A 27,141-nucleotide genomic window follows, 5' to 3' on the forward strand; every position below is an offset into this window, starting at 1 on the left:
AGGAGCTGGCCTTGTGTGTGGCTGGTTTTGTGCCTGGCCCTGTGCCCAGCAATGATCCAGTTTCATGTTGGGAAGTAGCTTTGTCCTGGGGGAAGAAAAGCCTCTATGGCTCAGGGCATCCCAGGGGGCTTCTCAGTGCACAATTCAGCAGTTCTACAACCATGCTGCACTGGCCCCAGTACACCACAGCTGCAGTCAGAGGCAGGGAAGTCTGCAAAATATTCATTGCATTATTGTAGCATCATTCAATATTTAAACTTCTATTGTATAAAAATTCAGGTTGCCTAACAAGCTCCAGTAGATATTGCTGATCAGTGACCCAAACTTCTGTTCTGAAGATACTGAATCTTTTCTGGATGTTTTTCATACTGAATAGTAAACAAAACCCCGGGAAACCAGTTGGTCCAGATCAGGTGGGTATCTTTGAGATCAGATGGGTATATTTCATTCTTCTTTTATGTTTCTTGCTGCTCAATATGCTAAAAATGTATGAAATAAGAAGTTTCTTCTACATAGAGAGATCCTTCCATTCCCAAAAAAGTTGGGACAGAAGTACTGCTTTCCTGAAACCCCCTCCTGCCCCTTTTCTTCCAAAGGAGAAAATTCATCAAAATAAGCCTGGATCCATGAGCTGTGTTGGTTTAGATCAAAGTGTATTTTATGACAGAATAAACTACTCTGTTGAATGTTGCTGTGTTAGGTATGGATCTGACTGTGCATAGACACATATTAACTAGGTTTTCAAACTGTAAGGGGATTAAGAGCTCAAACTCATTGAAATTCAGGAGGGAGGCATTTTGCTTCCTTGGAGATGGAGGCCCTAGAGATTCAGATCCCCAGGGGATGCAACCAGGGGAACAGACAGCTATTAACTTTGACAAGAGCTCTCCATCACTTGTTCTAGGCAAATACTCTGTAGGAAAAAAAGCGTGTTTTTAGTTCTGGGTTGAGGAGGCAGATGAGAAGACATTTAGGTGCTATTTATGTTTTCTTTTGGGCACCATGCAGGTCTATTTCTGTGATTTTATCAGTGGTTTAATACTATTTTTGACAGCAGTGGGATGATTAAATCTGCAATAGGGGCTAAATTTATATCCGTCTTCCAAATGTGTATGTGCTCCCACACAGTTTTCAGCTTTGGATCCCCATATCATGAATTTAAATGCACTAAAAATACATTTGTTTTTCATAGTTGACTGCTGCAGGTTTCCCTGAGCTTTACAGGCCCCTGCTGCAGTCACAGATCGGTTCAACATGGAGCTTCTGTAAATAGTGCCCTACAAATATAATCATACAGAGTCAGAACAAAGGTCTAATCCCATAGGAGACGGTCAGAAAGAGATCAAGATGTCAAAGAGCCTTTCCCTGGTTTAACTCCTGAGTTTCTGGCAGGTGACAATGTAGTGCTGTACTGAACCAGGGTTTGCATCTGTGTCATCACATTTGTTAGTCATCAGTGAACCCAGTCTTCATTAATTTGTCTGATCCATTTGCAGCCTCCTTTAGTCTTTTGCTCTCTGTACCATTCTCTGGCAAATTCCACTATGGGTGATGAGTGTTGTTAATACTGGCCCAAGAGTTTTGCTTTTCTCCTTCTGAGAGCCTTACAGTTGATTTGTTCTGCAGGCAGAGGTGTGCTGCCAGCGGCACTGTAGATCCCAGGGGATCTGCAGGTGCCCCACAAGGCCTGTCCAGGGCACGGCAGCAGCACAGCGCTGTGTCTGCAGCAAAGGCCTCTCCCATGGCCCCCTCCAGCATCTGTTCCCCTGCCAATGTCAGGGTAAGGTACACTATAAATGTGTGACAGCTCCTTCTGGAGGAAAAATATATTGGATCTGGCCAGGCTGTCAGTCCCCTCCATGAGTGATGAAAGCTATCCCTGCAGCGTTGCCCATCTTCAGCTCTGCATCCCGCAGGCCAGGGCTGGGAGGGGAGACTGTCTGTGGAGTTATGTCTCGGGTACAATGACCTGCTCCCTTCTGAAACTGTAGCAAACAGTGATAAAACGCGGGTGACTGAGGGAGCCAAAGACCGCCACTATTGCCCTGTGTGAAGCTGCTCCCCGGCTCTGCAGCTGCTTTCAGTGTTTGCACTGCATGTGCCCACCTCACCTGTGCCACGGCAGCCACCCAGCCAGGGTCCCTGCCAGGCAGCATGTGCAGCTCCCGCCCCTTTTTAAAGCCCTGTGATGGGGAACTCTTTGACTGAATAATTTCTCAGACATTTCTTTCACTCTGACTGTTAATTAAATAACCCAGAAAACTCCATTAACGCATCCTTAAAGGGCAAGTGCTTTGCCACAGGTCAGGTTTAAACAGCTCAGCTCCAATGTAAACATCTCGGTGCTTGGCAGCCAGGTGCTGCGGAATCACACAGTCACAGAATTGTCTGAGCTGGAAGGGACCACAAGGGTCATTGAGTCACCTACTGTCACTGATGAAGCTCCTTTCAAACAAGTTTATCTGTGAACATCCCCAGTGTGGCTGATTTATAACCATATGGTATATTGGAATATATATATATTTTAGTGCAAATATGTCAAAACAAGCAATTTTTTAAAGCCACTTTTTTGATGTGTTCATGATTAAACACACTTCTTAGTATGCTGAAAATTTCTTGCTGAAAGTAAAAGATGCTTTCAGCAATTCATGCAGTTTAAGAATTAAATGATCAGGCCAACTCATAAAAAGAACATTTTGACTTCTGCATTTTTAATATATAATGTTGTGTAATTTTTTTTGCCATCGTAAGTGTGTCTTTAAAATGGTAACAATAATTTCTATTGTTTTTGCTAATATTAGATTTTCTTCTTTTATCGTTTCTCAAGATTACTAGAGCTAAAATAAAGATAAACATCTTTTAGCTCTTAAAAACAGAGAGTTGGCTTAGAGAATTAAAGACAGAGTTCAGAAAGAAAACAAATTTCTACTTTACCTTCTCCCTGACTCGTGTGTTTGGACAGCACAAATACAGTACCAACAGCAAAACATGAGAGTTACAGTGATTCCTCCAAATCTTGTCTCAGAGATGAGTCCCACAGCTCCCTGCAAAGTAATTGGTCTAATTAGGTGGTAGGAAGGAGCTTCTTTAAACTCCTCAGAAATTAAGACGTGTCATCCGCTTAACATCTTAGCATCTGTTACTGCCTCTTCCACATTTCTCTGCCACATCAGTCTGAAGGGCACTTTCCTGGACATTTCTGAGAGAAAAAAAATAAATAAAACCAACAAAAAACAAGCCCTTATAACACAGAAGAAGTTGGCTCTTTCTTCAGTGGGATGAAGCATGTAAAGCATTTCACCCCCTCCTTATTTCTCAGTTTGGTGCATGTTTGCCTGGGTGAGTACAATGATCACTTTGTTAATTAAAAATACAGGAGAATGCAAGCATAACCTTAAATCCTGTAGTTATCCTTACTGATGTGGTAATGTTGTTCTGAAATATTTTCCTTGGCTACTGGTCCTTGTGCAAATGTTACCTTCTGTGTTTATATACTTGCAGTTTTGTTTTAAATGGGCTATTTTAAATCTCTAACAGTCAGTCAGTAGAATGACAACTAATTTGTTTTTTGTTTTTTGTTTTTTTTTTTAACTTTGCTGTTGTCTGGCAGCAAGTAAGTATTTAATTATGGCTAATTGCTCATGTCATAGGCATAATTTTAAGGCAGGATGTGCTTAGAACATTGGGTAAGAAAACTGGGTAAGGTACGAAGGCACTGGGAAAGTTTCAGGCTTGTATGTGTAGAGTAGGGGAGAGGTGTTCCATCATTGCAAGCTGAAAAAGTTAATTTTTCATTAAAGCTGTCTGGAACTGGTTGAGGTTTTTTTAGGGAGATCCTCCTATTTGTTCTGTTGATTTGGAGGGGTTTTATATACTCCCTCTGTTTCCTGCTGTGTAAATACTGGCACACTGGCATGTAGAAGTAATTCTATTATAAGTATCTATACAGATACAGTTCTTAAAATCCAATGCAGCAACTGGGTGTGTTATGCACTCCTAGTATTCCCCAAACAATTCCTGTTTACTGAGAGTCAGGTAACTGAGCCAGCCAAATAACTGTCACCTACAAAATGCTTTTGTTTGGCTTCTGTTTTGTTTTAATTGCAGTCCAGGCAAATTATGCCCCCTATTTCTTTGATAACGGAGCCAGAAGCACAAATGGGAACATGGCACTTCTCAGCCTTTCGGAGGACACGCCTGTTGGTCAGTATTAAAATTTGTATGTTTAAACTGTGAAACTGGAGATGTTTGCTCTTATGATAAACATTAATATTTTCTTGTAGGTTGTTGTTACATGCTGTGATCTTAAATGTTTTTCTCTTTTAATTGGCCTCAATTTAAAATGACATGTTTGAAGTGTAGCTGCAATTTAAAACATGAATTCTAGCTCCCTCTTTTTTGGTCCACCAATCTATTCACAGCTTCAGAGCACAGACCTTTGGGGTCAGAAATACATCTGTAGTTTCTTACCAATTCTGTAAATGCTTATGAGAAGAAAGCTTAGTTTCTAGTAATTTTATCAGCCTTGATAAATACAAGCTGTACATTGAAAAGTAAGGGACATGATTTTTCCTAAACACATTTTTAATGTTTATGTGCAAATGGTAGAAAATGTTTCCAATTGCAGTGAAAATTGCCTTGTCTAAATAACTGATGATTTTTAAAAAGGTTCAGTTTTGTTTTATTGAAAATTCAAAAATTGATACAGTTTTCAGATTTCACCACTCTGAGGCAGGTCTATTTATGCTTCTTTTAACTGTAGTTGCACTAAGTTAAATAAGAACAAAAGGTGATTTATAATCAATATTTTCTGTGGGGGAAAACTAATCTCCTAACACCTAAACTATTACATTAAAGATATATTAAGTGATGAATATCACCTTTACTTCAAATTTTGCACTGAGATTTTATTTAGGATTTTCTTCTGTTCGTCCATAGCTTTCACAGGCTAAATCAGAAAAATATTTAGTTAATGCGAACTGGGTACCGAAGCACCCCTTTTCTTGTGCCTCATGCAGAGGAGAGATATGGCTGCACAGGGGGTGCACCCAAACACCCCCTCCCAGGGCTTAGGCAGCTGGGGAAGGCCAGGATGAGGGAGGGATCAGAGGGCACAGCCTGCTCTGAAAGCCTGACATTGCCACCCACACCTTCTTAAACCAGACCAAGGTCACTCTCTGTGCTGGGAATGAGCTGCCTCGGTTTGCTCAAAGTCTCCCTTTCTGACCCAGTGGTGTTAATGTCATCCAAGACCCTCGGTGGGCCTGCTGGAGGGTGGGGAGAGGGTATTTGGAAGCAGAAAATTCTCCTTTATCTGCTCAGCTTGAGAAGAGGAGGGGGAGAAGGCAGCACATAGTGTAGAAGTGGTGCATCTCAACAACAAACTTAAAAGCAGCTTGCTTATGATGCAGCAGGAATTTGCTATAAGCTTGGTCAAGCTTAAGTGGAAACCTCAGCTTGAGGGCCAAAAGGGATGTAGTAATGTAGTGGCACTTGCTAAAGCCAGAGGCAGACCAAGGAGCTGCAATTTTTTGCTGTACTTCTGCCTGGATTCTCATGGAAACCACACTTAGTTTGGCCTTGGCAATCTCTACGGTTCTGCTGATTGCTGGAGTTAGATTAGCCAATGGAATCACTTGTCCAAGTGCAGATAAGGCTTGTAATGCCAGACAGTCACAAAATGGGACCCCAACTTAGTTTGTTTGGGGTGGTGCTTGCCAACTCCACCACTGAAACTGCATGCAGTACAACTCGCTTGCCATCCAACTCCCACACCTGGTGTGGTGCCAGCCTGCAGACATTTACAGAGCGCCAGCCTCTCCCTGCCACCACTGGGGGCCTCCAGGCACCTGTGTGGGGATGAGGAGCTAAAGATGGCACAGAGCCACAACATGGGCAAAAATGTCCCTCCTGTCAGGACTGCAGCGCCACATGGTCTCTCAGATGACAGCACTCCCTGCAGCAGTGAAGTACAGCAGTAATTTCCACTGCATCTGATCTGGTGCTCCAGCAGCCAAAAAAAGGGGAGAGTGCCTCAACAGCAAAACAGCAGTGTGAGGGATCAGAGCTTGTGTTAGTGCTCTCCTAATTAGCCCAAGTAAGAATAACGAGATATATGTGATGGACTTCTGGATGTGCTCTTGTAACATTAGCAACCAGACTAGGGACATATAGGTCTCTGGAGAGTTTGTGTTTTGCTTGCAGCAGTGATAAAGCTCAGGCTGCTCTGTCTTGAGAGCTGCTTTGCCTCCTGCCTTCTAGCTTCATCCAGAATGTGCTTACATGTGTTTAAATTGCCTGGCTTGTTCTTCTAATTTGATGTATAAATGTGATTTAAAAGACAAGAGAGAAGCAACTTCTCTCTGAAAGGTCCAAAAGACCTGTGGAAACCCTTGGGAAAGAGAGATAAGACCTTACTTTTGAGAAGACCAAATGTAGTTGCTTTGTCACACAGCTTCCAGTGCTTCTTTGGGCTGATTCCCAGAATACCTTGACAAACAGCTGTAAGTACTGCAAAGTCCTCTCTTCTGAAAGCACTTTCAGGAGTTCCATTGGAACATGGTGGCTTGGGATTTGTTTGACACAAACTGCTGCTGCCCGTGTCAGTGTGGCCACTCCTCAGGGAGGCTTTGGCAGAGACAGTCACACAGAAGGGCACAAACAGCACTGGCACTTCAGTGCTGCAGTGCTGGGTGTGCTTTCAGCTTTGCACAGGGCAAGAGGACCAGAGTTCACATCAGACCACAGCCAGATCTTTGTGCCAGAGCTCAGTGCTAAAATGGCTACCAGGCTGGCCCTCTTCTGTGGCACTGCAGAGTAGACTATTGTTCTTCATCACTTGCTCTGATCTCCTCCAGAAGCAGGAGAAGGAAACTGGCCTCCCATGTCCATGTGCAGTCCCAAGTATCCACATTCCTACAGTTGTCTCTCAGGTTGAGCAGGATGATCAGTGACAAAACAGGGGAATTAAAACGTCCATATGTTTGGTTCTGGATGGCTTCACTCAGGTTTATGTGCTACAAAAATGGACAGGTTGCTATTAGATCCACCCTGTCCTCACATAAAGTTTGGAGTCATAGGCAGGATGCTTTTCTTGGCAGCAGCTGGTGTCTGATCTGTGCAATGCCACAGTGAACTTTAATAAACCTCCAGAAATTTTAGTCTTTGACCCTGCTGAGATTGCAAGTAGTTGGCAAAGTAGTATGTGTTAATTTTATTCCCAGACATCTGTAGCAAGGAACATGCAATATTTGGGAACATTGAAAGGACAGGATGGATTCTCTGTGTGGCTGTAGAAAGAGAAATTTCAGTTCTGCAGCTGTGGACACATTAAATTCATTACCATTCTCATATCATCCTTAACTTGACCTTCTTTTCCTTTGTCCAGTTTTGTTTATTTACAGATAGTTGTAACTTGTGTACCAAGATATCATAAAACCACCAAGTACTATTTCTGCATGAATGCTTGAAAATATCTGCAGATTCCCAGATCCTATTTATTGCTGCAGGGCATGAGACCCCTCAGGGTAAGAGGGGCCAGAATAGCACCCCCTTTCAGTGCCAGATCTAAGAAGAATGGGAGAAGTTATAAACTGAAATAGCAGTTGGTGTTTTTGGTTTGGCAGGGCAGGTGGGTAATTAGCTCTTTGCATGTGTACATACAAAATGTGCGTGTGCTCCTAATCAAGGTCTTAAGGCAGGAGTGGGATGCTATTTCAGGTTGTTTGTTTCATCTTACCCTGTAATCCCTGTAAGCCTCGTAGCAGGGACAGAGTGGGGCTGGGAACAGCTGCAGAGCAGGGGATTGAAGCATACTCCGTAAGTTCATTACTCTCTCAAAGTCCAAACATCATCAAGGCTCTGTAGATCTCTGCATGATCTTGCATTTCCCTTTCTGTTTTTTCCCTTGTCCCCAAGAAGGCATCCCTCCCATGAAAAGCCAGTTTGCAGTGGCAGTTCTTTGATCAAAGCTACAGCTGCCAACTACTCACCACTGGGTGACTGATCCCTTCAGATCCCTCCATCCTTGAAGCTTGCCCTGTTCCTGCACCCTCCTGGTTTCCTTTCTTCCCATCATTCACAGCTGACTGTGGAGAGCCTGCTTGTTCCCTGTGGTACCTATCATTCTTTCCTTGTTTCTGTCACCCTGGCCCACCTCTAGGAAAGCTGGGAGCTACCAGAACAGAAGTGTTAAACACAGCCTGCCTTCTGCACCCCTGCAGCAGAGCCAGCAGGGCACAGAGCAAAGGCCCCTGCAAAGCTGAGCACTGCACTGAGATGCTCTGAGGACTCACAGGTGTTACAGCCTTCAATTTTGTTTTGATTCTTCTGAAGGAAACTGCAGATGCATCAGAAAATTGCACTCAGATGGCTTCTCCTTGGAGCTGGTTGCTGTGGGTGCCACAGGGACGTACTGCTGCTGTCCATGGGGTGATAGTCATCGTGATAGGCCCCATGCTGAGCACTTGCTGCCATATCCCACCTCTCCATGACAGGCACTGGCAGCTGCAGGATGTGTTTCAGCTGCTGCTGCAGCAGCCATGGTGTTTGGGCTGCTGAGGCTGCCGTGTCTCTGCTTTGCCAGCCAGCTGGTGCACCAGGGTGCAGGGAGGGAGCAGGAGTCACCTGGGCATGGTCCAGAAGGAGTGGTACCAAACAGGGGATGGGAAATGAGCTGGCTTTGGGGTAGTCATGGTGTGTGTCCATGACCTCCAGGAGCCTGAGCTCCCCTGTGCTTGGGGTAAGCTTGGTGTCAAAACAGCCGTCTGTAGCTTTGTGTTAACTGTCCATCTCCTTTCTGCTGGGGAAATGGGCCCTTGGCTGAGAGAGGTGGAGAGCAAGCAAAGTGGTATTTGCTGTGACATTAGGAACAGAGGTGTCTTGTCCTGGGAGCATGGCCATGCATATCCCTCTCAGCATCTTGTTAACAGATGTCAGCTGTGGTGGCAAAGGACATTGGCAGGACTGAGCATGAATCCAAAATGTGCTTGGCTTGTTTAACTGACAGGGAGGAGATCTGACTGGTGAGTGTTCCACAGCAGAGAGGGAGAGCATGTATTCAATGAAAAAGCAAAACCAGCCCCAGAGACCAGGGCAGAGACTGTGATTAAATTTGAGTCAAAACTGAAGTAAAATGGAGCAATGGCATCATGAGACAGCTGTTCAGTCCAAGTGGCAGAGCAGAGAGCAAATGACTTTTAAGATGGAATAGGAAAACAGAGTGAAAAAGCCTGGCATTGCTCCTGGGAGGAAGCCACAGCAGGAAGCAGCAAGGAGCTCCCCAGGACTCCCCTGTCCCAGCCTGCTGCATCATCCCCTGGGAACTCAAGAGTATCCAGCTCTTCTAACTATGGCATTTGCCATATCCTCACGTAAAGACTCTTCTATTCCCATGTTTTTTATGAGAGGGAGAGGCTGTTTACTTGGTATCCTCTGGTAAGATTTTAGCTGTCTTTTTCATTTATTTCCTTTTCAGCAAGTAGAGGCAGCACACTGAGAACAGATTTTTAATTGGCACTAACACTCTGCTGAGAAGTGTTCCTGGGGGTGTTAATGATATGGAGAGTACTGTGCAGTGAAATTACTATTTGGAAAAAAATAAGGAATTATAATGAGTTAGAAAATAAATTTTGATCCACAATCTAATTTAAAAGGCAGTCAAGTATTTTGTATTGTGAAAAATGAAGTATCAGCTTTAGCTAAAAAGCAAACAGTCCAGTGTAAAGATCAATGAAGTCCATCATTACTTGCTCAGAAAGCTCAGTAATCTCAGTCTGTACCAATATCAATATTTCTTCTCACATTTAGCAGCAAGAAAATTCCTGTCTTCCTTATAAGACAATTCTAAGAAATGAAGGAGAGGAAACTGTGAGATTTAAAGAACAAGCCCAGGTTCAAATGGGTTCACATAAACTTTCAGTCTGTTGTTCTCTAGCCCTGAGCCCCCTGAGGAGTGGCTTGCATTTGTGGACTGCTGGTATTGGGATTTCAGGGCAGCCACAGCCACAGCAGAGACCTTGTGCCTGGTGGTTGCTCTTGGGCTCCAAGAGAACCCAGATGTGGTGTCCATCCTGATTCTCCACGGCACAGACAGCACTGCTCAGCAGCTGCTGCAGACATCCACACAAGCTAGAAACAGGCAGGGCAGCCAGCATTGTGTCAAGTGCAAGGGACAGGAAAAGGTAGCAAGAAGGGCAGAAAACAACTGAGAAGTAGAGACAACTAATGACCAAAAAAAGGCTGCAGAAAAGCACTATATTTATAAGGATATCACTGAGATGATGACAACTGACACCTTAAATCTCCAATTGGACCCAGCTCTGATATTAAGACAAAGCTTTTGAAAAACAAAAATAAATGAGTCAGTGCTGGTGCTGCAGAGCCCTTCACAGTTTTCAAATCTCTGTCTCTCATATAGATAGTTGTATCAGGAAGCAGGTGTCCTTTCAGGATCCTATTTTATATCAGTCCCAGTTAATTCCTCTCCTTTCATTTCCTTGTGTTTAGAGAGTTGTTACAGTCAGAAGAGTCTCATCATACCGCTCATTGTCTTTCCCTAATAATTTTCAGGGATCACAGTTACAGATGTGTTGTTATTTTCCATTCTGTTTCGTGCTAAAAGTACAAGAAAAATGTGGAAAAATGTTTTGTAGTTTTGTGAATTATTTTGCAAGTCTCGATTATTCGTTGGCTGGCTGAACCAGCTCATAACAGGGTCTCTTGTTAGTGTTCTTGTGGGTGCATTGGTTTTTGCATTGTAACATTTTTCTGTAGAAAGTTGCCCAAATATTGTTCTGGTTATTATCATATGAGAGTGTACTGCTAAGTGAGCCCAGATTCCACATGGTTTGGTATAATCTCTTGCTATGACAAGAAGACAGCCATGCTTTGCAAACATCACCACTGTTGGCTGGATGTCCCATGTCCAGTAAGGCCTCTGAGAAACTTTACAGTTTGCATGCCAAGGAAGAAGCCAATGAGGTCCAAAATGTTGCCTTGCAAAACTGAGGAAACCTTTGAGAAGCTGAATTGTCAGTGGTGTAGGCAAAGCTCTAGAATTAAACACAAACTTACAGATCTGGTCAATGATCTATGCTACTGAAGACAGGAGATGAGAAAAAGATTATCACTTTTGAGTATTGAATTAAAAATCTGCCAAACTCAAGAACACCAGAGTACTTTAAAACTGAGAGTCTTAGTGTTCTTCCTTAACTTTATGCTAACTTTCTTAGCAGGGATCCTCCCACCCTATATTTGGGTTGCATGCATTAGCAAAACTCACTAGTAATCAGCGAGTCACTTGGCTATACTATTTCTAGTGCAGAGGGCTTTGTTAGATGTAAAGTTTCTGTGCTTAACCTCCACAACCTGAATATCTCAGGTAACTTACCCAAGGCACAGTGGATTGGAAGGAAACAACAGCAGTGGCCTATATTTAGCCTAAATTATTATTTAGGCTCAGTTAACTGGTGTTTGTAAACTGCTTGAAGTTATTTGGATGGAAGTGTTAAAGCACAGTTGAATGACAGACATGAAAGTTAAAAAAAAAATACTGACAAACACTTTCACCATGCTTTGAAAATATGGTAGTTGTAACTCCCCCAGGAATTATAATTTATAATACACAAAGTCAGTTTAGTGGAAAAACTGGCACCAACGTCTCAATGTTTAAAAATAGAAATAACAATCTTTCTCCAGCTTCTGAAGGAAATACATTGATAAGTTTGAAAAATTTAATAATTGGTATGAGCATGAGTGGGTATGTTAAGTCCAAAGAATTTAATGAGAGATAATGAGTGGGAGTGAAGTAGGAAAGATGACTTTTGCATTGATTAATTTTGAAAGTGGGAAGGTATGAAAATGTCCTTGCACCTTCCAAGTTCCAGAGCTCTGATCCAGTCCCGCGGGAGCTCTCCCTGAAGGGAGATTGCCAGAATCTCTGCACGCTAGTTTGCAGTTCTGGTGTTCCTACAAAGAAGAGGTCTGTGAGGGCCTTTTGGTACTGCTGAGATTGTACAACAGCATCACTTCTGGCTCACCTGGGCTGAGAGCGGGTGAAGAGCTTGTCACCTGTGTAAAGCCTTGGATATGAACAGTCTTGACCTGGGTACAGCTCCACAGGAAAGGGCCAAAAGAGACAGAAACCAACCAGCACTGATGAACTCAATTTAACCAGTGGGTTAAAAAGTTGCCATCAGGACTATTGAACTGTCTGCTTATCCATATTTCCCAGTAAGTGGGTTTGATTGACAAAACCTTTTCCTGCTGCAGGGTAGCCAAGTGTTCCTAAGGAACAGACCAGTGAAACACTCACTGATTGAAATAATCACAGGGAAATGCTGTTGCATATCAATTTTTTCAGGTACCCATGTGTACACTCTGAATGGAACTGATCCAGAAGGAGATCCTGTGACATATGACCTGACCTATGAAGCTGGATCAAGGCGCTACTTCTCGGTGGACAAGAACCTTGGAAATGTTACTTTGATCGAGGAGCTTGACAGAGAGGTACAATCAAATGGCACCACTCCAGGTGTTTGTGGAATTTCTTTCCATTTTAATTTGAGCTGAGGCTTTGAGAGACAAGGCCGGTTTATTAGCCCCTGAAGCATGTAATATGCTTTGCAATTCTAAGACATTATACTTCACCCTTCGTGTTGCATTCCATTTGACTTGTGCCACTAACATTGCTATCAATTTTTTTAGCTGCTTTCTGTCCATCTCTTTTCAAAAGAGAAGTACATTCTTTATTTCTATCCTCCCCACCCACACCCCATCAAGAGCTTATTGGCAGGTACAGTTGTCACATCCTCAGACAGGGGACTCTCCTGTCATTAGGAAGAAGGAGGGATTTGTGTAAGCAGTGTTTCAGGACACTCCTGTAGTACAACATAGCCCTTTAGCCAATGTAACTGTGTTGGTTAAAGATTCCTAAAGGCAGCCTTATTCTGGGAACACAGGCATTGAACCCTTCATATCTCCTCACTGAGAAGCTTACACAGTGTTTGGTAAACCCTTTAAAATTCTGTATACTAAGAAGAATTTTGAACCAAAGTGGCATTTTAGAGAACATTTCTTGGAAAAGGTGACTGATTTTTATGAGCAGTTTAAGAAGCAACAGGTATTACTAAACATCTGCAAGAGCAAACATCTCCTGACAGTTGCCACAGAAGGTTCAAGGAGCTGGAGCTTCCAAGGGGTCTTCCTGGCCTCTGCTGGGATTGCTATGTGGTATTAGTTGTTACTTTCATCTGCCTGCCTGGAGAGGTTTAAATCTGCAGTCCCTTTTCCAATCAGGACAAACATAATCTTTCTAACAAAAGAATTTTCTTCATTTACAGAAGGAAGATGAGGTTGAAGTAATTGTCAGTATTTCAGATGGCCTGAGTACAGTAAGTATTTAATTATGCTGTAGCTTGTCAAATTGTCTGTCCTCACATACCTACTCCTATTAAATTACCTTAAAGGGGCAATCTCATTTGATCAGAAAACACAATCTCATTAGTCTTACCTCCTGTTCCAAAAGCCACTGAACTCACAGTTACTCAAGTCTCACTTCATCTCCTTGCTCAGCTATTTGAGGATAATTACAATGTAGTGTGAGCTGAAATACTGACTTAGCAGCCTACTAAGAATTACAGCAGCTTCCTATGAAGTTTCACTGCCAGCACAGTTGGATTTGTGCCTAAGATCTGGAGGCTTTTTGGAGAAATGTGTGACATTATAGGAACTAGTGTTGGGCACCCAAGAGCTGCCTGTCCCCACCCCCACAGTGTTTCTCTAGCATGATGCTAAGAAGATTTGCTCAGGCTAAGGTGGTGGGGGTTTTCTTGTCTGCTGTTAGATAAAGCTTTGTTCATGTCTAATCATTAAGGACTTATCTGAGGCACTGAGCATCCAGTCCTACTTCCACAGATTTTCTTGGCATTTTCAGTTTCTGGACTGATGCTGTCACAGCCAGGATAGCAACCTGCTAGTAGGAGGTATCACTAGAGGTACCACGAAAGTGGGACCTTCTTCTTATCCACAAGACTGGATAAGTCTAGAGCTCTTCTTCATCTCAAAGAAATTAGTTGAGATTATTACAAGAAATGTTTGGGAGGTTCCAGCATCCTACAGGCACAACTGCCCTGGAAACCTCTGTAAACAGGAAATAATGGGATTCATAAATAATGGGAGTCATAATATGCTCTTCATATTCTACTTCAGGTTTCTGAAAAAGTCAGGATCCTTGTAATGGATGCCAATGATGAGAGCCCAGAGTTCATCAATACACCTTACATAGTCGAAGTCCCAGAGGTTGGTGAAGTTCCTTTGCATACTGGAAATATATTTCTGTAGGATGTAAACAGGGGCTAATATGTTTTCAATAAAATAACAAGTTGTGCCGGACAGACTTGCATTCTTTTGGTTTTGGGTTTGGGTAGATATTTAATATTCACTGCAAACTTGGGGAATAAGTCTGTAGGACATAAGGTGTGCTATTTTGGGGGTAAGTTCCAAGATGTGAGTCAATGTGAGTTTTTAGAATTGACTACAGTGGGAATAGGATACACCTAGTCTCAGATAAAATGTTACATTATTTTTATTTCACAGAGTGTTTCTTTCTTCTTGTTTTCCAGTTTTAACCTCTTCCCTCTTTCCTTTCTTCTCTTTGGTTCTGTCAGTGCTTTTACATTGTTTCTTTTTTACCATTACTCTGTTTTTCTGCCTCCCTGCATGCTCATTTTTCATTTCTTTTAACTCACCTGGTTTTCTGCTTCTGTGTGACTGCTAACTCTTTCTGGTCACAGAACACTCCCTCCAGCAGCAGTATCTTTAAGATTGAGGCAATAGACAAAGACACGGGTTCTGGAGGAAGTATCACCTACTTCTTGCAGGTAAAGTATTGTCTGTACTTTCACAAATCATCTCTTATTTACTGAGATTTCAGAAAGCAGATTTTTTGGGGGGTGAGCGCGCTGCTAGTGCCCATAGGACCAATTTTTGTACCATGCACAAGAAAATAAGCATTGGCAGAAGGGATGTTTTCTGATTGCAGCAGCCAAGGGTGGTCCAGCAGGCAATAAACTGGAGTGGCCACTGACACTCCCGTGCTTGCCAGCAGGACCCCTCACGGCAGGGCTCTTACTGGCCCTCCCTTCCTTTGGAGTGACAGGGAGAGCAAGATTAGCTGGTAATCTTGTATGCTTATGGGATTTCTAAAGCATGAAATAGTTTTCTTTAGGGAGCAAAACACACTGGAAACATAAATTTGTCCTTTAGTATAGCAGACTGGTGCATAATGGATACCTGGATCACAGTGTGAAATGAGAGGTACTAAATCTCCCTGACAAAGCAGTGACTGCCTGAAACCACCCTTTCAGTTGCTGCCCACTGGTGAAGAACTGAAAGGGCTCGATTTAAAGCTGAACTTCTGTATTACAGACCTTCTGTATGCCACAAGGGCAATTTTTTGCATTACGTCCTTCAAATTCCTTCTTCCTACAGGCAGTTGAATGCAGGTTCAAGAGGAAACATGAAACAAAGCAAACAAAAAAAAAAAAACAAAGCAAAAATTTGCAATATTTAATTTTGGATACAAACATGGAGACAAGTTAGAAGATATTGACATAGCACTAAGCTAATCCTGTTAAGAGCTTGAGCATACCGTGAAAGAACACCTTGAGTGCCTTGTTGAAATTTAGCTTTGATTTCACAAATTATGATTCATGTGCAGGATTCAATTTTGCACAGGGCTTTTTCCAGAGAGTTGATAGTCTATGAACCAAGGGACAGCAATTTCAAAATTCTGTGTCCAGTTTATAATACATTTTGTGGCAAAAAGGATAATAAATATGTGTATTTGTTGAAAAAAAAAAATCTTGCCATGTCTTTGGGCACAGTCTCTGGAAATTCTCAAGCTGCACAGAAAAAACCTTTCCACAGGTATGATATAGGCAGGTGGTGATGCCTGCTGAAATGGCCAAGATTATCTGACAGTGGTCATTGTGTCTGGATGCAGGAACAGAGGTGTTTGTACAGGTATCTCCAGTTCAGAAGAATGGAGGGAGGCATTTTTTAGGCCTCTGTTAAAATCAGTTGTCCTTTAGATTTTATTTGTACATCACAAAAATCACCAGACCACCACTGTTTGACAATACATGCAACTTTCTTGCTTTTTTTTTTCTAAACCAGTAGAACTTTGAAACACTAAGGGGTAACACCATTTCTTTTTTTCTTCCTTTTCCCTTCATCTTTTTTTCTGTTAAGTCTCCCTGTTTCCATGCAATTAACTGAGTTAACCCAAGTTTAAGTTTTCACAATGAAATACTAAAAGATTAAAAATAGCTACATTACAAGTAACTGACTTATTCTGAATAATGAGAGACTTGTGGTGGGTTCATGAATTGTTCATAAACACACAGAGGTGAAATTCATCAAATACATTATTCACCCAAGCCGCATCATTATTCTAGTCTTCTCCCTTAGCAGATGAAATAAAAGATGAATCCCTATGGCAGTCCTATCTCCATATGTGTAATCTCTGGCTGTTTCTTCTTTTCTTTTCTTTTCTTCTAGAACATCCATGCTAATAAGTTTACCATCGACCGTCACAGTGGTGTCCTTCGCATCAAACCGGGGGTCACCCTGGACTACGAGAAATCAAGGACACATTTTGTTGTTGTTGTAGCCAAGGTAAAAGGCTTTTATGTGAAACCACAGGAGGTGGGCTCTTGTGTTTGAGTGGGACCAATTAGTTTGAATACAAGTGCTGCTGAAACATGAAGGCAGCAGAGTTACTCCTGCTGTAACATCTGGAGGCGTGGGAAGCAACACAGAAAGGTGAGGGAGTAAAGATAGCAGGTGTTTGCTGCTGAACAACATATGGATGATTTGGGAGGGGGACATTTTGTTCATGTCACCTGTGTCATGAGACTCACCTAGAAGTGAAGGGTTGGTGTATTCAGCCCTGGCTTCAAGAAGCATCAGCCTGTGAGCTCAGGGCTCCTCATGCTGCTCAGGGCACAGCCCTACCACCACAAGGACAAACCCCTGGCAGGCAGATGGGCCACTGTCATTACCCACAGTAAGACACAGGGCACAGCTAGACTCAGCACAGCACAAGTGATAGATTTCTTTTCTGGAAATACTCGTGGATGTTTCTCTTTTTGATTTCTCTGCTGCCTCATGGCAGGAGCTTATTTAAATCCTGCGAATATAGTTGCACATCCCTTCTTGCCACTGTCTTTCCCAGCAGTACTGTGCCTGTGACTTGGCTGAGAATTCATAACAGGCATTAAAAGTTTATAGATTCTGAAGTCTCTCACAATCCTGTGGGGACCTGTCACACAGACAGACTCATATGGGTGGAAAAAGGGCAATTTTGCTGTAATTTATGAGAACTTTGAGTTGCGCATATTTTTTGGAAAGTCTTTGGACTTTTTCATGTATTTTTTAGCCAAGGTTCATTTGAGGAGGAGTAACAAAATTTGGCTTAAATTCTGCCTTTGGGGCAGTAAGGAAGAAAAAAAATCAGTGTATCTTTTCAAAAAAATTGGAATTTTTGAATTGGTACTGCAGCCATGTTGAACAATTCACACTCTTATACACCAGCATGACTACTGACCTACAGCTGGTGTTCTGAGACTGAGGGTGTTAAAAGCTTCTGAAATAGTGAGTTGTCTTCCTAATTGGCTCTGCTGTATCAGTCGTGGAGAGCTGGTTGGAGCCAAGTCCCCAGAGACTGTTTGTACAGTGTGGCTGTCTCACAGGTTTTGGCTGTGCAGCTCCTTCTGTGCTTGCACTTTATCACATAGGAGCTCCTGGGAGACTTTGAGCATGTACACTGTTTATTTCCCTCTAGAGTAGCACTACCTTGCTACTGTGCACTGTTTTGTGTTCATGACAGGACTCGGTGTGGGATGAAAAGTAGTAGACCTTGGTCACTAAGTTTTTGCATCAGTTTCTAGTGTTCTTTTTTCCTGAAAAAAACCTTGAATTCCCTTTCTCCTCTCTAAAGATCATTTATGACTGCATATATTGGTTCAATCGCTTTTAATATAAGAAATTACTTATGAGACACTGCAAGCTGTCTTCCTAATCAGAGGGAGAGCAGGACAAATGGAAAAGAGAAGGGAACAGGGCAGCACAGATTAATTGGTATGTTCAGAGAGAGAAAGGATTCCTGGAACTGTGCTTCTGAAGGCTCATGAGGTCCATGCAATGCCTAAGCTGATTTTGCAGGCATGCTTCAGCAGAGGCATCTGACAATGACTTCTTTTCTAGGATGGAGGTGGGAAGCTCAGGGGAGACAACAAAGTGTTTTCAGCCACAACAACAGTTACCATCAATGTGGAGGACGTTCAGGACACTCCTCCTATGTTCATCGGGACTCCCTACTATGGATATGTCTATGAGGACACGCTCGCAGTAAGTTCTGGATTTCATCTATGGGAGAACAATGCAACCTTTCCCATCTCAGTCAAGATGGCCCTAAGATTTCTAGCATAGGCTTTACTGGAAATAGGACCTAAACTCGGGTTTGACTCCTAGGTGAAATGAGCTGACCAAATCTCTGACTTGTTCATACTTATGTCTACTGCAAATTTGCCATGCAAGGCTTCCTGTTGTTTTCATTAAAGTCAAAAAGGATTGTGCCCATTTACATTGGTCTAAGCCCAGACAGTGACTAAGAGCTCTTCTGTAACTCAGATCTCCAAAGGCACTTGACTGAAGGCCTAAGCAGGCTGCCAGTCACCTCACCTGAACACATCATGGTTAAAAGCCTTCATGTGTCTGTCTGGACTGTGGTCTCACAGTGCTTTTATTTTTCTAGCTCAAATCAGTCTGCTACCAACAGTTGGTTGTACAAGGTGCAGGCAGAATTTATGCCTGAATACTCCAGACCCTCTGGAGTATTGTATTGTATTGTATTGTATTGTATTGTATTGTATTGTATTGTATTGTATTGTACCATGAACATCACCTGGGAGGAAGCAACCCTGACATCCCCAAAATGCAGGAAGCTTTCTGTTCAGTGATGGCTGGTTAGACAGAGTGGGCCAGGAAGGCCTCCTAGGCCTAAACTCAATCAGATTATCAGTCAAACAGTGACATAATTAGGAGAACCAGTCATTTTCAGCCACATATTCTTGAAGCTGCAAACTAATGAGTTTTCTCCATTTCTAAGCAGTGACATGATTGTGTATGGATCAGCTTTTGCCCTGATACATAAGATTTAATTAAACTTTTCTTTGTACAGAGGACAAGAAATGGTATCTACCCATGAAATTACCCAACATTAGGCTATTGATCAGTTTAGCTTGTGTGATTGCACTTTGTTCATCTGACCTACCCATGAGTTTCAGGAAAGATTGTGTCTTACCTTTCAGTCCAGAAATGTACCCTGAAGCCCATGCATGACTATACACTGCAGTTCACTGCAGAAGCTGTTACATTTCAGCAGGGCAGAAAAGCAATGCTCATGTACTTTGCAGATGTTTAGAATGAATGATATTATGTCTATTGATTTATCCTGCATAGTTACATATAGATCTTGAAATAACTATCAGGTGCACACAGGAGTTAGTGTTTACTATTGAAATGAGAATCAATAAATGTTAATTACATCCAGCTTGAGCTTATAACATACACCATTATGATATAATGATGGAAGAACGAATCCGTCCTTCCTGGCGTGGGTTTTGCCATTAGAATGAACTCCACAGAGAAAGAAGCAATAGCTGATTTTAGTGGTGTTTGTGCATTTGGTGTTCATTTTGTAAACTTGCTTCTTTTCTCCTTGGTGGAGTTGTCAGGATTTACAAGTACTCTGTCACCTTCAAAGGGACTGCACTGCATTTTGCCCAGTAGGCAGATTTTATTGCTGCTTCCAGCATAAACAATAATAAATACAGTTCTGAATTTCCAGTGGCTCTAACAGAGCCTTGCTCTTGTTTGAAAAATTCACTCAAGGGTTGTCATGAAAATGTTCCTTGTTGCCATTTGTGATTCACTGACAGTTACTTCAATGTTCCCTGGTTCTGCAGCCTCCAACAGTAACGCTTTAGTTCAGAGGTCTAAATTGCACAGCTCATTGCCACTTGGGTGAGCATTTGAATGTGACACTCATCCCTCAGAGCTGATAGGAGCAGTCACATGAGCAAATGGTCCCCAGTACACACATTCTGTACGTATGGCCCACAGCCATGTTACTTGTGCAGAAAGACAGACAGTGAAGTTTTAAGGGCAGTTAAATCATCATCATTTTCATCACAATTTTATGCCCTAGATGTTCTGTGGGCCAAGTTGCTCTGTGATCTCTGTTTGCTTCTACTGCCGTCTGAACTTAACTAGGAAGGACCAAAGTGACCCAATGACTCCTTGGCAGATGCTTGTGTCTCAGCACACTGTGTGGGCATGGAGCACAGGAGCCTACACAGAAGTGGCCAGAGGGAATCTTGGTAGTGCCCCAAACTAAATTTTGGGATTCAGATTGGCTGCTCCAAACCCTCTGTCCCCATCTGTGGCTCCAGGGAAGTGTCCTTGGCCACAAGTTCCAACCATTCTTGTGACCAGCCAGCCCGCAGGGCCGAGGCACCCATGGCCATGCAGCCATTTCACTCCCAGAGCAGCAGGCACTGGCCCTTTTTGAGTTCCCCATATGGCACAAGCACAAGTACCCACTCTGCCCCCAGCACTTCACTGCAGAAAGACTTACAGGAGTTCAGTTTATTAATGTGCAGCTGCAATTTCACTGCTCTGATCCTGGCACACAGACTGTGATTTCCCATTTCTCCCCAGGGCTCTGAGGTCCTTACTGTTGTTGCTCTTGACGGAGACAGAGGAAAGCCTAACAGCATTCATTACTGCATCGTGAATGGTGAGTAGGCTTCTCTTATATGAAATTTGAAGGGCACTCAAAACTACAGCTGGCATTAAATTAGAACAGAAGATGCTCGAGTTTAATAAACCTGAGACAAAATCTCAGGAAATAATGTCAGGTACCTCAAACAACTTCAGGGTCCTGTCTAGCAGAGATTCAGTTCAGTGAGTTTTAGTATCTTCTTCACAGAACTGCACTTGGAGCTGTTAATGTTGCTGATTTGTTAGGCATCAGTAGCCTGCTTGTCATTTCTGAAAGTGTAAAGGGAGATGCATTCACTCTTCTGAGCATTTCTATCACTTAATCTGGGAGGTGAGGTAATTCATTGGGAGACCCAGACATGGCATTTGGAGGGATATTTTTATTAATAGTGATGAAAGTGGCTAAACAGTCAAACCTCTGATTTCTTGGAAGAAATTATATTTACCAGTGAAAAGACACGGGCTGTACACTGAAGTGGAAGAAAACAGATGTTATCAGAAGATTAATGCTTTCCATCAGCTATTCTGAGAGTGTCTGTCACACGTCTTTTAATAGCATGAATGTGAAACTTAGCTGGATTGATGATTCATTAGGGGGTGAAGACAACAGCTTAGAGCAACTAAACTCCAGGCTACAGCTTTGGGGGTTTGGGGTTTTAAACTCTCCCCCTTCCAAAACAAGGCTTCCACAGCAACTGGGCACCCCAGCTCACAGGTGTGAAAGATCCAGAAACTTCCTAAGGAAATCTGAGATGTAATTGTAGAGCTATGGAGTAAGTGCTTCACTGTGTTTAGTGATCTAAACAGCCAGAACAGAGAGATACTCACAGCTGAGTTTTTGTGTTGGTGTGGGATGAAATCCATGCTGAGGTTCCTTCTTAATAGGAGGAAATAAACAGGTAAAAAAAAGGTAAAAACATTGAGAAAATAGGGGTTGCAGAAGACAATAGATAGAAAATGGAAAAGGTTAAAAGGTGTAAAATGAGGAGCAAGAACAAGTAAGTGGGATGAAAATATGCTAAAAAAGAGTGAAATTAAGTAAGAACAACAAGTGAAGGCAGAAGAAACAGGGAAAATGTCAAAGGAAAATAAGATTAATGAGGAAAGATACTGGATTTCCAAAGAAAATAGAGAAGGTCCAAAACGGTTCCCTGGGATAAAAAAAAAGGTAAATGTTTAGGAAAGAGTGGGAAAGGAAGATGGAAGGGAATGACAGGTAAGTAGAACAAAATAGGACTTAATGGGGAGCAGGCTTTTCTCATGCCCATTAACAAAGGGTTTTGTTTGTGTGAAATGGAAGGGGGGAAGGGAATATGCTTTTAGTGCTTAGAAAGTTGAAAAACAGAGAACAAAATATTGCAACAGGTTTCTGCCCCTGCACCTCAGACACTGGCATTATTTTTGACAAGCCATTATTCTAATAACTGCAGGCTGGGATGTCAAAGGACAAGAAAACACTAACAACAAATAGGGAATTGTTTGTTCTTAATAAGTATTTCTTATCCCAGGAGTGTGGGATAATAATAGGAAATGCTCCACTCTTCTGAACATACTGTATGGAGGAACACACACATACTGCTACACGTACTTCCGGTTACCAGTTTTCCCAGGATAACTACACAATAGCATGAAGTATGGTGGTTTGAAACCACTATTGACTTAAGCTTTTTCTCAGTCAGAATATATTTTGCAGGCCAATGCATCTTAATAATTGGGTACTACAAGTCAATATCTGTTCAATATTGTGTCTAGAATGCTTTAATGAAGTTGCAGTTATTGTAGGTGTTAGCAAAAGAGGATACTATTGGATGGTTTAAAAATCAGCATTGGAAATGAGTCTGAGAAAAAGAAAAATGACTGGGCTTTCAGGTCATCATCCTGTATTTCTGAAGGCTTGATCTCCTACATTTAAAGGGATTTCCTCTCTTTTCCTTTCAATGGCAGACTGCCACAAAGTACAGGATGCGACCAATACTGTACATGAGGTAGCATCAGGGCTGCCCTTCCCTGGGCACCTTGGCTGTGATGTGAGATGGTTCCTGACATCCTGGTGAGACACTGCTGCCTCTGTGCAAGCCGGCATTTGCTTCAGCACAAATACAACTATCTCAATAAACTGCTGCCTGGAACTGGCATTCCCTCCAGATCAATGGAAATTGGGTAGCAACTGCAAAGTCAGGCTGCAGTCCCGTCCTGCCTCTGACAGACTCTGCCCCAGTTCAGAAACCTTGGGGTTTACCGCAGATACTCCAAAAAACCTCTTTGTTCAAGACAGCCTTGCTGAAAGAGGCTGAAAGCTTTTTTTGACAACTCAATGTTTAGGACCAGAAGACGCTTCTCCAGAGAGGCTGTCTGAGAGAAGTGACTGTGTTTCTTTGAGGCAGATTGTCAGACTTCTCAGCCTAGCTGATATTAGTGAGAGAAATGTTCTTGTTTCTCAGAGACTTAATTAAGCATTTGCTAATTACAATGACAAATGTCTATTTTTGTCTAAACCAGCATTTAAAGAAGACAGCCTAATAAAAACTAATACCAAATTTGCATGCCTGGATGCTGAGGCTTGAGGGGAGCCCTAGCAGGATGGGAAGAGGAAAATCCTGACATTTACCCATAAGGGAAGAACTCCACTGAGCCATTCCTAGGGGGGGAAACCCTTTTTGGCCCTTATCTGTGTTTTCGTCTCACTGTGACCAGTCAAAGAAATGCTTCATTTTTGAAGGGTGGATTCAGTTCTACTGCTAGATATGGATACATATATGGAAAAAGATGTGCTTAATGAAGTGTATAGTTGATTTGCCCATGTTTGTTCAAAGAAAGAAAGTGTGGTGCGCAAGCAGAGCATCTTGGTTTCATTGCAGGAAGTGAAGGTTCATTTGAAATCAGCAACACAACTGGAGCCATTTCTGTGATAAAAAGCCCAAATCAGCTCAAGAAAGAAGTGTATGAACTAAAAGTTAAGGTAGGTATTGTGGCCACTTTAAGACTATTGGTCTAAAATGCCATCAGTAGGCATGATTGTCTAAAATTATTCAATTTATAGCTGACTTTACCTGTCTCAGAAACTACCTCCTATATTTGAGCAGAGTATCAGATTGCATAAAGCAGCACTAATTGCTTTTGTTGGGATATTGTTGTCGGGATACTTAGTGTCTCAAATTACTTCTTTCAAATGAAATCATCTTGTCCTAATTTCATCTCTGAGGCTAGACAATCAATGTCCTTTACAGGCTGTAGATTCCTGCTCTCTGTGTTTCCAGATTTCACTGCTAAACTGGGAATTAATGTCTTGAAACCTCCATGTTATGAGATAACTGTCAAATCTATGGTTAGTAATGGGACTGGGACAGATCATGCTGTTGTCATGTTAGCATCTACTCTTGAGGGACTCATCAGCCACCTACAAATACATGCTCACACCTTGATGAGCTAACAGCTTGATGAGCCAGTACTCATGTGACAGGCTGGGTTATTTTAAGCTTTTTCTAAAGAAAAAGTGTTTAAAAATGCAGAATTAAATTGTGAAGACTGTATCAGTTTTCTTAGCATGTTGGAACTGCATATTATTGTTGTGGTCAGGACAATACCAGCTTAAAGGCAGCTTTGAGGAATTGCACACTGCCAGAACCGGCGTGTAGCATTCCCACTTGTGTGCTCCTGGGTTCAAGCAGTGAGCTGTACCTGGGAAAACACGGAGTCCTCATGGGCTGAGTTAAACTCAGGCACCATTTCTTCCTCTGTCAGCTTGCTTCACTGTAGTCTGCTACCACTCCCCAGATGCAGAATGAGTTAAAGCCTTGCAAGCTTTTCTGATCTCCTGATTATGTATGTGGTGACCCAGAGCTCAAGCGGGCTGCAAAAGCTGCTAGAGGAACCAAAAAGGTGTTATATTATCCAGCGTACATAGTGACAGGCACCTCAGTTGCCAGACTTTTGTCTTCAGAGAAAGTGCCTTTGGTTTTGAGCCCTTTGAGCAAAAAGGCATCTTAGATATAGCTGTTGTGACAAAAACACCAGCCAGTTTCTGTCCTGGCAGAAGAAATGCCTCAGGTTCAATACAGTGAATCAGGCTGCACGTTGCAGTTGTTGAAACCCAGACAGATTTGCTCTTGTGGTTCAGAAAAACACCAGCTATGTTTGTCTGTCTGTCTAAACTATGTCCCCTTTAAATTAAGCTCATCTAAACATCACACACAGCAGAATTGTGAATCAGAAAGTAAATCTCAAAAAAGTATGTACTTTTTCAAATATTTACCTAAATGCCACAAATACAGTTTTTCACGCAGTATTCAAGGCTGCAGTCCTAGCAGCAATGAGACAATGAACTGCCTGTGGTACCACAGCAAATTTAAACATTGACTTCCTTTTCTGTTCAATCAACACTTTAGGCAAGCAATTACCTTGCCTCTATTGGATTATTTGTTTTTAGAGAACTGTTTTCACCTAGAGTGAGTTACTAAGATCACAAAATTAGAAGGAGAAACAACTGGGGCTCTACTGGGACTGGTTTATTACCATAATCTTCTAATCATCATAAACTTCACTGTGAAATGGACTGGGGTTTTGGAGAAATATAAGTCTGTGCATCTTCCTAAAAGTTAGAGTGCTTTGTACATGTGGAATACTACCTGGACATGAATCTGAAGAAGGAGAAAACACCTTCATCATTCTTTTCTTCTTCTTGCCTGCTGCAGGCATCAGAAGTCAGTCAGGAAGGTGACATCTCCGAGCACACATTTGCCATGGTGACCATACGGGTGGTCGACCTCAACAACCATCCACCAACGTTCTATGGAGAAAATGGTCCCCAGAACAGGTTTGAACTGACCATGTACGAGCATCCCCCAGAGGGTGAAATCTTAAGGGGACTGAAGATAACGGTCAATGATTCAGATCAGGTAAATGGAAACTATGTGGGCTTTTGGTTTTCCTGTCCTATTTTCCCAAAGACAAGAAAGAGCTGTCAGATGGACAAATGTCATTTTAGAAACTCAGCTGTCTCACCTGCATTCCCTAAAGGCCTAGGACAGACCAAGTAGTTGTAGGGTCCAGTACCACAGAAAGCCTGGACCCAGGAGTTCAGTTAGTCTGTCATGTACTGTTATGCCAATGGGGAGGGTGATCCTACACCTGCAGCCCAGGTCTTGTGGCAACTGAAGTTGAACAATCCTTATGAACTTCCCTAACTACTGGTTGTGTTCAGTTGTTGCCAGTGTATTGTTTGAGAACATATTCCCTTTGAAGATTTTCTTGGAGGTTCCAAGCCCTTTAATAACTTCAGGTGCAATTATTGTCTGCATCTTCTTCTGGCCCTTATGTTACAGTCAGGGTCTGCAGTGCATGGTTTTATAAGTCATTCCCACTGGAGTGATATTTTTAGGTAGTCTTAAAAATTATGCCCGAGCCAAACTAACTCTTAACAGATGAAGGAAAAGGAAAGAACACTCCATCCATCTCAGCCTGCTGTCTAACTGACCTGTGATGCCTGTAGGTGCTATGGCAATGGTTGCTATAGGGACCCCTAAGCTAAATGCTGTATGAATGACATCCATCTGAGTTAGCCTCAGGTTAGGTAGTGACAAGAAAAAAGCTTAATGCATCTGAGAATTGTATTACTATTGGAAAGAGCTCTCTTCTGTAACTGTGCTCAGTATTGTGCTGGTTTGATGGTATTGTACTTTATCAAACCCACTGGCTTCTTCCCCCTCCCTCCTGCTGCTCTGCAGCAAGCAGATAAATGACTGCTTTCAAAGCACTGCTACGTCTGTCCTGCTGTTGTCACGGGGGATGGTGCTGCAGGAGGAGAGAAACAAAACCCATCTCTTCTCTTTAGAGACAAAATATATATATCTAGGCTGACAAAATATTCAGGCTGCAAGTTAGGCTATAAAATAAGCAGAAAACACTGATAAATACACTGTATAGATTTCTCAAGAAGCTTCCTTGTACAGTGTAAGGCATAACCCTAGGTGGGGTGGGTTACCTTTCTTCTAAGGCAGAGAATACAATGTTTTCCCTTCCATCCAAGATGATTCTGTAGAGAGGAAAATTAAACACGTGTCTGTCTCTGTCACAGCTACTAGAGACTCTTTTTTTGGGAGGAGTGGATGATACAAGTGAGGAGGAGGAAGAGGAAGCTGTGGTTAGGGTCTGGTTTAGGCCTACAGTTTGATGGAAATGCCATGCTTACGTGCAAGAAAATTATACAGAAATTTCTCTCTAACACCTCAACAGGGCTTAGGGCTCAGGGCTGCTGTTCCTCCAGTCATTCCAGTGTCCCATGGCTGTCTGCTTGGA

At 42.4% G+C, this 27,141-nt stretch overlaps 1 protein-coding gene across 1 annotated transcript in view; it reads left to right on the plus strand.

The window, feature by feature from the left end:
- The first annotated feature begins 3,278 nt into the window (after positions 1 to 3,278).
- CDHR1 (cadherin related family member 1) overlaps positions 3,279 to 27,141 on the plus strand; it is a 42,362-nt gene continuing 18,499 nt past the window's right edge. The window contains exons 1-11 of the mRNA XM_066190634.1: positions 3,279 to 3,339; positions 4,108 to 4,203; positions 12,362 to 12,507; positions 13,341 to 13,391; positions 14,209 to 14,298; positions 14,793 to 14,879; positions 16,561 to 16,677; positions 18,268 to 18,411; positions 20,785 to 20,863; positions 23,706 to 23,806; positions 25,539 to 25,742. Coding sequence (XP_066046731.1) covers positions 3,279 to 3,339; positions 4,108 to 4,203; positions 12,362 to 12,507; positions 13,341 to 13,391; positions 14,209 to 14,298; positions 14,793 to 14,879; positions 16,561 to 16,677; positions 18,268 to 18,411; positions 20,785 to 20,863; positions 23,706 to 23,806; positions 25,539 to 25,742 — 1,176 coding nt within the window. The remainder of the gene's footprint in view (positions 3,340 to 4,107; positions 4,204 to 12,361; positions 12,508 to 13,340; positions 13,392 to 14,208; positions 14,299 to 14,792; positions 14,880 to 16,560; positions 16,678 to 18,267; positions 18,412 to 20,784; positions 20,864 to 23,705; positions 23,807 to 25,538; positions 25,743 to 27,141) is intronic.

This window comes from Chamaea fasciata, unplaced genomic scaffold (assembly GCF_029207755.1).
Source record: "Chamaea fasciata isolate MVZ Bird 193981 ecotype frontalis unplaced genomic scaffold, bChaFas1.0.hap1 SCAF_9, whole genome shotgun sequence".
Taxonomy (NCBI): domain Eukaryota; kingdom Metazoa; phylum Chordata; class Aves; order Passeriformes; family Sylviidae; genus Chamaea; species Chamaea fasciata.